This window comes from Pseudorasbora parva, chromosome 18 (assembly GCF_024679245.1).
Source record: "Pseudorasbora parva isolate DD20220531a chromosome 18, ASM2467924v1, whole genome shotgun sequence".
NCBI classification, from domain to species: Eukaryota; Metazoa; Chordata; class Actinopteri; order Cypriniformes; family Gobionidae; genus Pseudorasbora; species Pseudorasbora parva.
Window position 1 is genome coordinate 14636594 of NC_090189.1, and position 15947 is coordinate 14652540.

The 15947-nt window shown below is 38.9% G+C and overlaps 2 protein-coding genes across 13 annotated transcripts in view; both read right to left on the minus strand.

The window, feature by feature from the left end:
• Nucleotides 1-7585, minus strand: part of cacna1bb (calcium channel, voltage-dependent, N type, alpha 1B subunit, b) — a 185095-nt gene extending 177510 nt beyond the window's left edge. The window contains exons 1-3 of the mRNA XM_067422718.1: nucleotides 7126-7585; nucleotides 6374-6674; nucleotides 1715-1969 (exon numbers count right to left, since the gene is read on the minus strand). Of these exons, the coding sequence (XP_067278819.1) occupies nucleotides 1715-1969; nucleotides 6374-6674; nucleotides 7126-7192 (623 nt within the window). The 5' untranslated portion in view covers nucleotides 7193-7585. The remainder of the gene's footprint in view (nucleotides 1-1714; nucleotides 1970-6373; nucleotides 6675-7125) is intronic.
• Nucleotides 7586-7682: 97 nt separating this feature from the next.
• ehmt1b (euchromatic histone-lysine N-methyltransferase 1b) overlaps nucleotides 7683-15947 on the minus strand; it is a 40460-nt gene continuing 32195 nt past the window's right edge. For all 12 annotated transcript variants that reach the window (XM_067422722.1, XM_067422728.1, XM_067422724.1 and 9 more), the window contains 10 exons: nucleotides 15566-15670; nucleotides 15240-15394; nucleotides 13778-13945; nucleotides 13525-13669; nucleotides 13256-13333; nucleotides 12593-12708; nucleotides 11157-11243; nucleotides 10887-10965; nucleotides 9629-9804; nucleotides 7683-9498 (listed from right to left, as the gene is read on the minus strand). In XM_067422722.1, the coding sequence (XP_067278823.1) occupies nucleotides 9315-9498; nucleotides 9629-9804; nucleotides 10887-10965; nucleotides 11157-11243; nucleotides 12593-12708; nucleotides 13256-13333; nucleotides 13525-13669; nucleotides 13778-13945; nucleotides 15240-15394; nucleotides 15566-15670 (1293 nt within the window). In that variant the 3' untranslated portion in view covers nucleotides 7683-9314. The remainder of the gene's footprint in view (nucleotides 9499-9628; nucleotides 9805-10886; nucleotides 10966-11156; nucleotides 11244-12592; nucleotides 12709-13255; nucleotides 13334-13524; nucleotides 13670-13777; nucleotides 13946-15239; nucleotides 15395-15565; nucleotides 15671-15947) is intronic.

The following is a 15947-nucleotide window of genomic DNA, read 5'->3' on the forward strand; positions in this document are numbered from 1 at the left end:
TTCCAATTCATTTTCCATGCCTGTTCCCTACGGCTATAGTCTTTATGGAATTGCTATTCATGCAGGCAAGAAACTGAAAGGAAAGGTCCAATGGCCACTTCAATCACATTCTTGTCACCCCCTTGAGGGATCTCTACATGCTATAGAAACGTAATGCTTTAGGTGCCTAGATTCCTGAATTATCATCAAGAAATATGCATCTTAAATTGACTGCACAACAAATTGGATGCATCAGAAATAAAGACGGAATATCTGATAGCAAGGTGCTTTAAAATTCTAGTAAATGTTGGTTGACTGGAAAATCCGTGTTGAGGTTTCAGGACCCTGGAGAGCGCAATCTCTTCAGAACCACTGGGCTATCCAATTAAAAAATAACTTGGGTTCATTTATTTCATCTTGAAAAAACATCTATTTATGATTTTTAAAATGTAAAAGACTCTGACCTTTGACTGAACGAACCATTATAAAACAGTGATATATAGCTCTGGGAAAAAAAAATGAAGAAATCAATGCTAAGTGGTCTCTTTGTCCAGAGCTGTATATACACAAATGTATTCTTTATTAAAGAGCTACCTGAAAAACGTTAAAGGATAGTTCACACCAAAATAAAAATGTTGTCAACATTTACTCAGCCATGTTGTTCCAAACCTATATGAATTAAGATATTTTGAAGAATGTCGGAAATCAAACAGTTGATGGGCACCACTGACTTCCATGGTATTTTATACAGGTTTGGAACAAATTGAGGGTAATTGATGAGAGAATTTTCATTTTGGGGTGAACTATCCCTTTAACAGATTACCGTTATGCTAATGAACTAGGCCTGGCGGAATTACTGCTACTACTACTACAACTATTATTATTATTACTTCGAAATATACATTTCGAAAATAAGATACGATTCTCCATTATCCACACATTAGCTTTACTTCGTTTGTAACTAAATAAAATGTATTACACCATACCTAAGAGACGAGTTTCTCACTTGGTAAACGTGGTCGGTGCTATTTTGTTCCATGTTTTTACCCTGTTTATGCTTTATCCCGGGTTATCCCGACGTTTCATTGGAAGAATACGACAAGCGACATGTTAAATTAATGCGTGCCATTTGAAACAACGGCCTCTTCATTATTCGACATTTTAACCGATTCCCATACTGAAACTAAACAGCGCGTGAAAGTTTCTGTCAGTATACTGAGGGTATGAATATTCAATGAAGAAGCGCTGAGTCGATTTATGATTGGTTGTCTGTTACTAATCATTTCGCAGTAACGTTCAAGCGCCGCTTATTGTTTCATCACACTGTATACATACATTTGGCGGTGCCAAACCGAAACGTTGCTTGATGCCAGGGGTAAAACTAGCATTTAACCAGGGTTAAAAATAAACCCTTAGCCCAGGGCTAAGAGCAGTATGAAAAGCCATATCGAGCGTTGCCTAACCACATGAGAGCTTTACTTGCCTTTGCTTGAATTAGAAAATAAAAGAGGCTGATCAGCCAACACCCTGACACGACCACCAGCTGTTAAAAGTGCGCGAACACGTGAAGACAAAAGGGTGCCAATCACCATTCAGCACGCAACAGTTATTTTGACATTGCCAGATCCAAAAGCGTGTATTTATATGCTTCTAAATAATAAGGGTATGAAATATAGAAGAGGAGATGTAAACAAAGCTATTTCCATTTTGCGTAAATGTTGAACAATAAGGATATGGCCATTCGGTTATTCTTTTGGCGTATTTCCTGATGACATTGTCCTCACTAAAGATGAACAAAGAGCGGTTGACAGTGAAACAGTTCTGTTTGGTTTGTTTGGGATTATATAAAGCCATTGTCCTGGCTCTCTGAGCCATCGACTGTTTGTACATTCTTTGACCGCCCGAGGGACCTCCCGCCCGGGCTCCCCCTCTCCCGGCGCCCGTTGGACCTCCATAGCGGGTGGGCAGATCGTCTCCAAAGCGAGCCATCCTAGACATGCAGATATCCAACAGGTAAAATCCAAACTGGCATTAAACAGAAGATGGAGAGTGGACATTACAGTACAGACATCTGTTACCACTTAGAGTCCCCATCAGTCTATAAGTGAAATAAAAATATATAAGTCCCTTTTGTTACGCTCCTCGTGCGCCCTCGCCTCACTCCATTGCTTGGACAATTGCAAAAAATGGAAACTTGTCATAGAAATGTCATTCCCGCTGAGTGCATTTCAAACAATAGAAAATGTGTAACCATCCAAATTGTGCCACATCCATCCAACACGACCTGATCCAGCTGACAGGTCACGAAACCAAAATGTGCACCATCACTTACGCGTCATGCTAAATGAAAAACAAAACGAGGGGAAAAACAGCTGGAATCAAAAGCGCGAAGAAAGATGTTCCATAAGAACGCGCACACGTCTACGACTGTTTTATCTCTTTAGCAACGGTTTGCTTTCCGCTTCCACACAACAATTCCACTTGGAAACGCGTACGGCACGAATGGTGCCAAGTGAGTAGAAGCTGGTGCGCGAGACTCTCACACGTGACGCAAACTGCCCTATAGGCAGGACCACCTGCTGGAGAGCGCGTGAGGGGGAGGATGTTTTAATCGATCATCAATGAATGAAATTTATAACTATCAATATCTTTTTGTTTGCGTAGACCGAGAATGAAGTAAAAGCAGAGTACTTACTTGTTGATAAATTACATTTTTTTATTTTAAAAGATGTTTTTATTTTATTTTATTATTTATTTAAAAAAAGATATAGAATAGCACACTGATAGCCCAAATCAATGGTACCATTACACAAAAGCGAAATGTGGCTTGCCACATTGTAATGTGTGCGCCTTTGTTTTGGTAATTTTAATGTATATATTTTTTGGCAACAAAAAATATACATTAAAGTGGGGTTTATTGTGACGTAATGTGATGACTGAACAAATTTAGGCTATCAAGATTCTGCACTGCTCCTTCTTCGTCATTCTCAAATAAGCACATTTGTGTCAATCACGTAGTGAATGTATCATGGTGTATCAAGCTATTCTATATAAATACATTATATATTGCATTTTTATCACTTATATACAATTACAACAATGCAAAATAGAAGTGTTTTCACAAGTGCACTCGTTTCAACAGCACTATTTATTATATTTTCTATACCCTATCACTCACATAAACCATATTACATTTATTTTTAAATCTTAATTAAAACATCACTGTTAGAATTACAAATAATTAAAACATTCGATTATCTGGTCACTATATTCGGTGTCAGTCTAGGCAAAACACATCACACATTCACTCCAACCAGGGCATTCCCATTCAATCTCCACCTCTCCAAAGAAAGAAAAGTTCTTAGAAAAGTAACCAGCATGTCCAGATGTGAATCTCGTAATGGCATTACGGTCAGTAAGTGTGAAGGATTTTCTGTGTGCATGCAGCCAGTCCATGCCCAGAAGCACAACATCTCACAAGAGACTCCAGGCTGTTCAACTAATCTCTGGATACCAGAGCTTCATATAACACCCTAGGCATAACAGTGAAAAGGATTCAAAAAACAAACAAACAAACAAACAAACAAACAAACAAACAAACAAACAAACACACACACACACACACACACACACACACACACACACACACACACACACACACACACACACACACACACACACACACACACACACACACACACACACAATGAGGACTCTCCATAGACATTTTTAAACTCTACAAACTATATTATATCCCCTAACCCTTCCCCTAAACCAACAATCTCAGGTTTTACAAAGTAGGTGAAACAAGTAAACACAGACACAGATACACACACAAACACACACAGACACACACATTATATGGACCATAAAACATAAAAATAATATGTGTGTGTGGGCATGTTTTTGTGACATGTGAGGACACAAATGTGTATAATGACATAGGTATGACACAGGTATTACAAGGAGAGGGTGAAATATGAGGACATTTGCCATGTCCTCACCTTTCAAAATGCTTATAAATCATACAGAATGATTTTTATTTAGAAAGTAAAAATGCAGAATGTTTCCTGTGATGGGTAGGTTTAGGGGTAGGGGCAGTGTAAGGGGATAGAAAATACAGGTTGTACAGTATAAAAACCATTACACCTATGGAATCTCATCAAAAAGCTGATTTATTTCACTAATTCCATTCAAAAATTGAAACTTGTATATCATGTTCATTCATTACACATAGACTGATATATTTCAAATGTTTATTTCTTTTAATTTTGATGATTATAACTGACAACTAAGGAAAATCCCAAATTCAGTATCTCAGAAAATTTGAATATTACTTAAGACCAATACAAAGAAAGGATTTTTAGTAGCATTAAGTGCCCTAAAACTTCCTGGTATACGGCTGCATTAACTTTGGACCTCAGAAAACACAGTGGACCAACATCAGCAGATGGCATGGCACCCCAAACCATCACTTACTGTGGAAACTTTACACTGGACCTCAAACGTTTTCTTTGTGAAAAAAAGCTTTGTGAATCTTCCCCAAATTTTTGAATGGGTTTTGTTTCACAATCCTCTTCAGGGTGCAGTTATTCCTATCGCTTTTTTTCTACCACATATTTTCTTTCTCTTCACCGCTCTATTAAAGTGCTTGGACACAGAGCTCTGTGAAAAGCCAGCCTCTTTTGCGATGACCTTTTGTGTCTTGCCCTCCTTGTGCAAGGTGTCAAAGGTCGTCTTTTGGACAACTGTCAAGTCAGTAGTCTTCCCCATGATTGTGTAGCCTACAGAACTAGACTGAGAGACCATTTAAAGGTGCCATCTGTAAAAATTGAGGTAAAAATATCCAAAAAAATGACCTACACGCATCAAAAGAATGAGAAGAAATAAGGGCGATGATGTCATTAAAAAAATGTCACGTTATAGTGCTGCAGAGATATCAACCTTATTTGGCAGTAGCATTACTAGCCTGGGCCCGACAGGTATCGTAATACCAGTTTTGGCCATGGGAGGCGGTATGCGGGCAACATAACCACCAGCCAACCTGGCGTACTTGAACCTGATGTCAGTCGTGTGGAAAGTACAGCCCACTACTTCATTTCAGTTCAGGGAAGATAGTGGACAGATGGCCGAAGCGCTTGGCCCCTTAAATGTATCTGATATGAAAAAAATAGCTGTTTTTACCTGACCGGAAAAAGCGGAAGTGCGGACGCCCGGCGACTGTGTCCCGTCCCGTCCCGTCATAATAAAGTCCCGGTACTCGCGAGCCGTTTAGAATAGGCGCCCTCCAGTGGACGAAAAGTTGCATAGTGCACCTTTAAAGGCCTTTGCAGGTGTTTTGAGTTCATTAGCTGATTAGAGTATGGTACCAAGTGTCTTCAATATTGAACCTTTTCACAATATTCTAATTTTCTGAGATACTGAATTTGGGATTTTCCTGAGTTGTCAATCTTCTTCTTTCAGCTGTTCCCTTTAGGGGTCGCCACAGCAAATCATCTGCCTCCATCTGCTTCTTTAGTTGTCAGTTATAATAATCAAAATTAAAAGAAATAAACATTTGAAATATATCAGTCTGTGTGTAATGAATGTTTCATTTTGAATAGAATTGACATGCATGTTTTTGCATGAGCAATAATTAATGACATATCACTTTGTTCTAGAAAACCTATTTAGTTTGTATTCATTTAGTACATTTAAATAATTCATCTTTTATTATGAATTGACACGGTAATAACAGTAAACATGAAATTGCATCATCTAGACTAGAGCAAGGTTTTCAAACCTAACCTGAAGCACCCCAGCTCTAAAAATGTTGTATGTCTCCCTTATTTGACACACACACGCACACATTGCATAGGCGTAATGGTTTTTATACTTTAAAAAACATATTTTCAATCCTCCTACACTCCCCCTGCCCCACGGGGAAATATTCTGCATTTTTACTTTCTCAAAAAAAAAAACTCATCCTGTATGATTTATAAGCATTTTGAAAAGTGGGGACATCGGCAATGTCCTCATATTTCACCCTCTCCTTGTGATACCTATGTCATAACCTTGTCATTTTACACGAGTGTCCTTATATTTCACAAAAACACGCCACCCCCCACCCCCACCACACACACACGGTTAGATGCAATGAAATTCATACATTTTAATTATGCAGGCTACTGTACACACTATACCTTTTTCTGTTGAACTTCTAGCCCCCCTAGTGGCTAGTATAAAGAATTACAACTGAACAATTATAACTTTAAGGGAAAATTCAGCATAGTTAAGTGCTTAGTATTGACCTAGAACATCACTGCACTTTAAACTTCCAGCAGACCATGATAAAGAAACTAATAATCTTAAATCTGAGTTACATTACAAACAACGTTTATCTCCTGTTGCTCACCTCTCCTCCAATGGTGTTACCTGCTCTTGACACATTTCATGGGCGCTGATGAGATCTGTGTTCCTCAGGTCACTGGGCCTCTCAAGCTCTACGATAGTGTCATATTTGCTAGGTTTTGCAGTGTTCTGGTCATCTCTTGCAGTTCGGCTCGCCTCATACAGACTATCCTTTCTGGATAGTTCTGTGAAAGCTGCTCTTCTGTTCCTCTGCTTGACAGTTGGCTCAGAAGTCTGAGCCCAGGAGCTGAACTCTGCTCCCAGAGTTAGCATCCGCCATGTTCCAAGTGTGGCCAATCGGGCAGCTTTATTTTCGAAACGACAAACAGACCGACTAGGAGTGAGACAAGTGCATGTTTGGTACACTGCCAAATATAAAGAACTTCCTGTGATTTTCAGGCCACAGAGTTCTTACTGTTTAGTTTCAATAAGAATTTATGCCTTGTGACAATTTTAATGACAATTACAGACATTTTCCCTATACTACTTCAAAGCAAAAAATATCCTCATTAATGTAATGCAAATAAATATTATATATTTTTGAAATTGTAGTTTGTAGAAGTATGTATATATTACCCAAGCCAGGCAAAACGACTCATTTAACGTCACTAAACCTAAATGCCACTAAAGTGATTTATTTATAGCATCATTCATCATTAAAATAAGTGAATCGTTCACTGTGATACAGATTAATAACAATCCACAACCCAGTTAATGACACAGCAACCTTGTAAAACAACCCAGTGAATTTCCTACCATAGATAACAGTGGATTTTGTCTCCTCCCAGTCAGAGTTACGTCGCGCTGACCTCTTCATAGTCATAAGTATGTTAACCTCGTGCGGCTATATGAATTCAGTCCAACTCTTTCCAATTTCTCATCCGTAACGTGGCGTACCCACAAAGCGCGATCCTCATAATTGTACTGACCATTGTAATAGTGCGACATAGTCAAGTCTTTAAAGTTTGCAGCTGTGGAATGCGGAAAGGCGGTTTCCTGTCCCGTTAGTTAAAAAGCCTTTGTCGGCAAGTCAGAGGGCCTCAATCACCAGCTTACATTTCATTCGATCAATTACAACCAGAATCCTAAGTAGTCAGGAAGAGAAAAATCAAACAGTTTATAAAACTAAACTTGATAAACATTCAAAAGGCTTCCTGCTTTGCATCGCAAAACTCCTTTGGTCTCTTTAAAGTGTAACTCCAAAGATAAAAACATGAATTATCTGATTCCTCGTAAAAATGTTGTTTCACAATCACAAAACTAGAATTTATCATCATGCTTCATGTTATTTTTGCATAGGAGTGACAGAGATGTTTATATTTTATTAGTAGTAAATTTATTGAAAAAGAAAAACACAACCAGTAAGATTGTGCATCATGTTTCAATGTCCAGAAGTATGTTACAGTTTTCTTCCCCCCCTCATTTTGCAGTGTTTTGTATCTGTATGTCTTGATTTGCACGAAGGACATGACTACACTACAACATTTAAAAAGACTGTAATAGTTTCACCATCAACATGAACTTATGGAACAAAATTGATACAGGCTAAATATGTCAAACTACAGTTAGAAAAAAAACAAAGGTCAATTTAAAAATACAAATGAAAAAAAAAAAATGAAACGCTCGTTTCTTCATCGTAATTTACAACTTGTATTCACTTAGTGAGTAATAAAAAAATAAAAATAACAAAAACCTTTTTCAGCACCATTTGCTCTTTCCTACACCTGATCACATTTAATTCCACCAGAGCGAAACGTCCCAGTCCTATTCCTAAAGCACGTGTCTCAAAAGCATGCTAATAGGGTCTGTCATTCTTACCGAAAGTACTACACAAATTTTACAGTTTTCATTTGCATTGATGGGGGTGCATGTAATATGCATTTAACAAAGGCTGTGTCTATCCAGGCCTGTAACATGCAGGATATAACCCATAGGGCTTGTTTCTAGACACAGATTAAGCCTCGTCCAGGATTATTTTGCTCTTCCACTGGCGATTCGCCATTAAAACGCATTTTTTACTCAAGAACTGGGCTTTTACCGGGAGAAATAGGCCAAAAAATATCCAGTTTAGAGGCCTTTTCTTGATTTTGCTAGCACTGACATGACATCCTGAGTCTGTGAACCAATCAGAGGAGGACATGCACGATGGACGCTAATGTCCAATGACTGCTAGCCTATAGCTCATCTCAAGTTAATACAGTCCACTGAAGAACACAGAAAAGAATGGGGGGGGGGGGTCACAAGGTTGGTCTTTGAATGTCATAACATAATTATCTGCATATTCTGTGAATGTAAAACAACTAAAAAAAGAAAAGAAAAAGAAATGTAAAACAAACAAATGCATAAAGTGTTAAATGATCATGAAATTCATTTGGGATCTGGGAATCGATCAGTTTTCGTTCACCTTGAGTGCTTGAGTAAAACTGAAGAATAAAGTTCATAAAAGATGCGTGTACGAGAATGACGCAGAAGTTCGAGTCGGGCAGGAGAACGCATTGTGATGTCTGAATTGTGCGACAAGAATAAGGTAGTATTCAACAGTACTGTGCCGCACTGTCCCTTAAATGGCTCAAACAGCCTCATCCGCCCGAGATAAAACAAAAATCCACTTTTTTTTACGATGCCGAACAAACAGGATGTATCGTGGTCCAAAGGGTCGGGCTGACAAAAAACCCCATACAAAATGTGCGTACTAAACACCTGAAACACCAGTCCAACTGTGCACCTCTCACCCTCAAGACTTTAACCCATAAACCGTGTCTACCAATCAGGCAGTCAGCCCACCAGAGCTAAACGTGGCACTGTGGGTGTAGCATCAAGTTGCCCGGGTCGGTACCCAGAGCTGATTACAGATGGCAGAGGTTTGCCCGTGCTGGTGATGGGAGATGACAGGCTGGTAGAAGGTGGAGAGCCGGATGTTCTATGATAGAAACTTGTTGGAGGGCTTAGCTGGGGCTGGATGGGGTGGACGAGCTGGTATCAGGCAGAGTGCTGGGCTGCTGGTCTCCCGGCGTGCTGTCCGCCTGTGTCTGGGCGATGACGGCTGCCGAGTGCTTACACTTGGAAGAGCCGCACTGGCAGCTGAACAGCTTCCCCTTTACGTCCCAGAAGTGATCGCCATAATCAAACCTGAGGAGGGAAGAGAAATCAAAAACGAATAAACATTAATTATTTTATGAAGTGCATGATGGGAAACTATCATATCCAGTCAAACTAAATTCACTATTAGCAAGTAAATGGATAATGATGTGAATCAGACCCAAGTTCGTCTCCGGCGCTGATGTTCTTGCAGGCAAAGAACGCGATGTGAGGAAATCTGAGGTCCTGGTGAGAGGTGAACACTCGACAGGGGAACAGATTCGGCTCACAGTGATGGTTTATGAAGCGGCTGATGTTGCCGTAGAAACGCGCGTCAACGCAGTACATATCACCCACCTGCAACAGCAGTGACAGAAAACTGATTCAAAAGATGGTCAGAGTAAAGAGAATGGGATATGATATTTTGATGTCTCGTATCTAAGGAAGCTTGTTTCCATCCACTGAATAACTTTTTATCCCACAATTCAGAATTTTCGCAGAATTGTGTAGCATAAAGTTACAATTGAACAGAATTGTGACTGAATTATGACATAAAAAGTCACAATTATCTTAAAAAAAAGACTGTGGTTTCTGGTTAGATTCTTCCTGTCTAAGTGGATGGTTCTTGGCCTGAATAAGTGAAAGTAAAAGTGACACATGAAAGCAAAGAATAGTAACCTATACTCAGAATTTGTCCTCTGCATTTAACCCATCCAAGTTAGTGCACACATATTAGTAGCAGTGAGTAGTGAGATGAAGACACACACACACACAACAACAACAACAAACCATGGACACGCACACCTGGATTAGTGGGGAGACATTTTTGCTGTGTCACCCAGTGAGCGATTGGGGTTTAGGTGGCTTGCTTAAAAGGGATAGTTCACCCTAAAATTCTGTCATCATTTACTCACCTTCATGTTGTTCCAAACCTGTATGAGTTTTTTTTCTTCAGTTGAACACAAAATAAGATAATTAGAAGAATGTTTGCAACAAAGCCAATAGAGCAACCATTGACTACCATAGTATTTTTCCCCTACTATGGTAGTGAATGGTTGTTCTCTCTGCTTGGTTACAAACATTCTTCAAAATATCTTCTTTTGTGTTCAGCAGAATAAAAAACTCACACAGGTTTGGAACAACATGAGGGTGAGTAAATGATGACAGAATTTTCATTTTTGGGTGAACTATCCCTTTAAGGGCACCTCAGTCATTTCCTGCCAGTATTGAGAACCCACGACCTTTGGGTTACCAGTCTGACTCTCTAACCATTAGGTCATGACTGCCCCATAATAAGCAGCAATGCAGTCCAGATTTTATGCCAACAAAAATGATTCATGCTACATCTGCTTGAGGGAGTGCAGATAATCAACAATTAAAAGAGAGCAGACAGGAAAGGTAATGTGATTTTGAAGGGGAGTCATCTAGGACGACGATACCTTGCTGTCGAGACTGAAAAGATAGGAGTCATTCTCTCTAACATCTGCTTCAGCGTCAGAGATGATTTCACCCACATATCTGTGCAAGGAAATGAGACATTAGGGTGCAAACACACTAAACACAATCATATCCAAACTGACACGCCTAATGAAACATCTGCACAGGCACACACACAATTTGACCTAAACTCATTCACAGAAAGACAACACAGGCCACAATGACCTTTAGAAATATATATCTTTTTTAAATAAAGCAAATAAGAAACTTACTCGCAAACAAACGTTCCTTGCGGGATATCCTGTAATGTCTTGACACCCCATCCCATCATCTGCGTTCTAAACAATTGCAGTCTAATCCTAAGAAATCATTTAAGAAGAAAACACTTAATTCAGATAATACACTACAAACTGAACAAGTACACCGATCAGGCATAACATTATGACCAGTGAAGTGAATAACACTGATTATCTCTTCATCACGGCACCTGTTAGTGGGTGGGATATTTTAGGCAGCAAGTGAACATTTTGTCCTCAAAGTTGATTTGTTAGAGGCAGGAAAAATGGGCAAGCATAAGGATTTGAATGAGCAACCAAATTTTGATGACTAGAAGACTAGGTCAGAGCATCTCCAAAACTGCAGCTCTTGTGGGGTGTTTCTGGTTTGCAGTGGTCAGCATCTATCAAGAGTTGTCCATAGAAGGAACAGGGGCGAACCGGCGACAATGTCATGGGCGGCCAAGGCTCATTGATACACGTGGGGAGCGAAGGCTGGCTACTGTAGCCCAAATTGCTCAAGAAGTTAATGCTGGTTCTGATAAGAAAGGTGTCAGAATACAGTGCATTGCAGTTTGTTGCGTATGGGGTTGCATAGCCGCAGGCCAGTCAGGGTGCCCATGACCCCTATCCACCTTTCGGTGGTGAATTCCAAATCCCCAGATCTTAATTCAATCGAACATCTGTGGGATGTGCTGAACAAACAAGTTCGGGAGGATCTGTTGCGAACATCTTGGTGCCAGATACCACAGCACACTTTTAGGGGTCGACAGATCAGGGCTGTTTTGGAAGCAAAAGGGGGACCAACACAATATCAGGGTCGTAATGTTAAGCCTGATCTGTATATACGTAAATACTAATTAGTTGGTCAGGATGATTAATCGACTGATTGTTCACTGATGTTAAAATTATTTTGTATGGTTTTTAGAGTGCATATTTCATATTTTCAAATATTGCCGGGTGAAATTTAATAACATAAACTTCAGGTATTAACATGTACATCTCATATACTATAACTAAATTGTATTATACATATGAAAGATTTAGCATCAGTAGCCATCAGTAATCCTGTTCTATAGATAAAGGGGTTTTTGAACACTGGTACGTAATTCTTTGAGTAGACAGAAGAAAAATATTTTTATCCGACCAGGTTTTTTAAAGGATGAAAAAGTGCCAAATGTGTTTAACATGATTTTGAAATCATTTAAAAATGTAATAATGTTTCTGATTTTTAAAGAATATAAATCTTAAGATCAACTGCAGACATCTTGTTTTTGACAAAAATAAAGATAATCTTAATATACTTCATATATTCACATACATATCCATATTTGTTGGGGGGTGTCACATTTTAAAATTTATGTGTTATTATTGTTCAACCTAATAGCTGTTGAAAAATGTAATTGATCATCCAGAATGTGGATGTAATGTACCTCAGTCCATTCTGTACCACACGGTTTTTGCACGTTCTCCAGCAAGAGCAGGCATGGTTACACTCAAATATAAGAGGTGGCTCCTCATTGCAGAACTCGGGGAGCAGACGACTCTCCTGATAACACAAAGCATTTAAACTCTTTTACACTATGCACATTGCAACAAAATTTTAATTTGATTTTTAGATTTTTCTGAACAAAATGTCAGTAGTTCTTGGCCATACAAAGCTTGCCACCACCATGCTAGGTTGTTGTGGATGCTGTCATATTCTGGGTAGTTTCTTTCTGCATGGTTACTTACTGGCCTAAGTTAATAGAGCTTCAATGATGATATTGTCCATAGATAATGTTCACTAAGAACATATCAATATTACATAAGGCAGTTAAAAAATAAAAATAAAAATTAACAATCTTGTACGTCTAAGTATGAGCATTAGTAACTAATGTTTTGATTTGGCACCACTAATAATTGTGTCTAGAGACCATCGTCTTGCACTTAATTAGTTCCACCTCTAGGTGGAGATCATGACCAAGTCATGACATTAACAGAAGTTTAGCTTTTAATTCATGTAGATGTGTTTCAAAATACCCAGATATAAGATCAAAATAACAAAAAGCTCAGTTTTTAGGTTTGATGGAAGGAGTACTTAGAAATTGACTTACTTTATCATACCAGCAGCGCAAGCTGAGTTGGCCACACATGCATCCAGCTGAGGAGCAATCGTCTTTACAGACACAGTACTGTGAAGTGAAATAATACCATTATGCAATTGTTTGTCTTCATACAGTGGTGTATAACTCATGTCTTATCTAAACAGCCAAAATCATTTGTCAGCTACATTGCAAATATGATTAACTGTCATCCTAATATCAATGAATACTGTAGAGATTAGAAAAGTGTTACGATAAAAACAAAATTGTAGCTGGTTTACCTGCAAGTGGGTGATATTTTTGTCAATGTTCATTGGGGATGTCACACAGCTATCAGGGACATATTTGTAGTTGTCAGGACAGGGTTCACTGTCCACTGCGTTCACGCACGGGACGGGGACTTTCTCGTAGCCTCTGGCGATGTCCCTAAATGCAGTTACAATGTCATTAATAGGCTAGTTCAGGTTATAATTCTGGTTCAGATAAACATGTCAATACTGTAAGTTGGAGGACAGTGAGATTAAGTGAATCTACCTGTTGAGAAGCTTCTCTGCCGGGGCAGCCAGTTTGCTGTTAGCTTCTCTTTGCTTTTTGCTGGCTTGAAGGGCGCTCCAAACCTTCGAGTTTTGGCTGCAGCACTCCATGGGCGTCTCTCCCTCTTTGTTCTTAAGGTTTACAACAGCCCCCCGTGACAAAAACAAGCTAGAGGAGGCACAAAAGAGCCAAACTTAAAAGGTTAAGACAGAATCAAAAAACAAAAATGTAATATATTTAGTATGAATTGATTTCAATTTGATTTATTTTTATTTATTATTCAAATTAATAAATAGTAATACAATAAAATTTTATTACAACTACAACATGATTAATAATAATAATACTTTATTTGAATACATTAATACTAATATTACGTTCAAGAACTATATATATATATTTTTTTGTTAGACAAATCACAAATTAATGTTTTGTTTTGAGGTGTGGAATCGAAGAATAAAAAAAACAACAAAAAAAAAATACCTTGTGTATGTGTAATCTATCTGTTCCTCTGGCAATATTACATTCAGGGCTTTAACAACATCACTGTAACTGACTGCCAACGGATCAATAATAATATTTGTCCAGGAAATGATGAAAGTAAGTCTTTACTGCTAGTGTCCAGCTCCAATAAGTCTACATGACATTGATCCAGTCACCAAAAAGTACAGCTTTAAGCTGATTAGAATCTACACAAGCATCTGATTAAGACTGAAGCACATCGGATATGGATGTAATCCTGCAGTAATGTTATCTTCTGGCAGGATGGCTCAGACGTCCCTAAATTGTAAATAAGCCTAGCTCACTGCAAACCTGTGAGTTTGAAAGGAAGTTTCTAAATCAATCCATAATCAGTCTGGATTGATAACACCTAAGCCCTGTTTATACCTGGTATTTAGATGTGTTTTGGTCGATGAGATCACAGAGGCAGACATATACTCGTTTACACCTGGTGTTTTAATCCATCTCTTTTGCCCACTTATAACCACTTCTGTCCCAATTTCTTCAAGGGGAGAGTTTATGGGCAGGTAAATGTATGGGTTATTTCAGATCTTTCGATCTAAAGGACAAAATTTTACATATCACACACGGAGACAACGGAAAAACATGGAGAGCAGCAGCTTTCCTTTCTGCTCTAATAGCCGCAAGACAACGCCAAATCAGGAATGGTGAGAGAACATTGTGCTTGGTAAGTTTTTCACCTTCAAACCAAACTTGGGTCTCCAGCCAACAAAGGTTAAAATCTGTCTGGCTAGCGTGCTTCAAATAATGTTTACGCATTCGTTCAGTAGGTGGAGAGTAGGCTGTGGCTGTTTGAACGCATTGGAACACATGAGGGTTTACACTAGGAAAGTAATCCTGTCAAATGCGTTTTCGACTACCTCTGGTCGAAAGTGGACAAGCTCAAACTGTTTAGACCCCATTTACACCTGTATTTAGCCCTTGTGATCCTTTTACTCACTTTACACAGTCGAGCCGGCTCTCCCGTGACGCTATGTGTAGTGGTGAGTCTCCGTGAATGTTGACGACGTTGAGATCAAACTTGGCATCCAGCAGGATCTCTGCTATCTCCACACAGCCAGAGAATGCCGCCCAGTGCAGACAGATATTTTCTTCCTAGAATCAAGGTTGACGTTGCAAAAAATGAACAACACTTAGTCATCTGAATATAAAAAAGAACTGAAATTATGACCAAGTAAACTACATAAATGCTGTAAAACGGGAGATTGAGCTTTAATTTTGCTATATTAAATTTAGGTTTCCAGTTACAAAACATGGCACACATACCTTGTCTCGAATGTTGATATCAGCCCCTTTTGAGAGCAAGAGTTTTACTTGGTCTACATGTTTGTACTCTGTGGCCCAAATCAAGGCTGTCCATCCTCCATCATCCTGGGACAGGAAATGTAACTTCATTAGAAAGCAGAAAAACGTTGGTATATTGTGATATACAATAAAGTTCCCTTTTTACAAGTGCTGCTGGATCCCCCTCCAATGACTACATTGACTTAAATGTACAAATGTACACATCTAATGCACAAAGCAAAACTATTTACCATGTTATTTACCCCCCCCCCCCCCCCCAAAAAAAAAAAAAATTTTGCGGAGTGCATCTGTAACAGCACAAAGTTTCTCTTTGTTACGAGGATGGAGGAATTTGCATTGATAA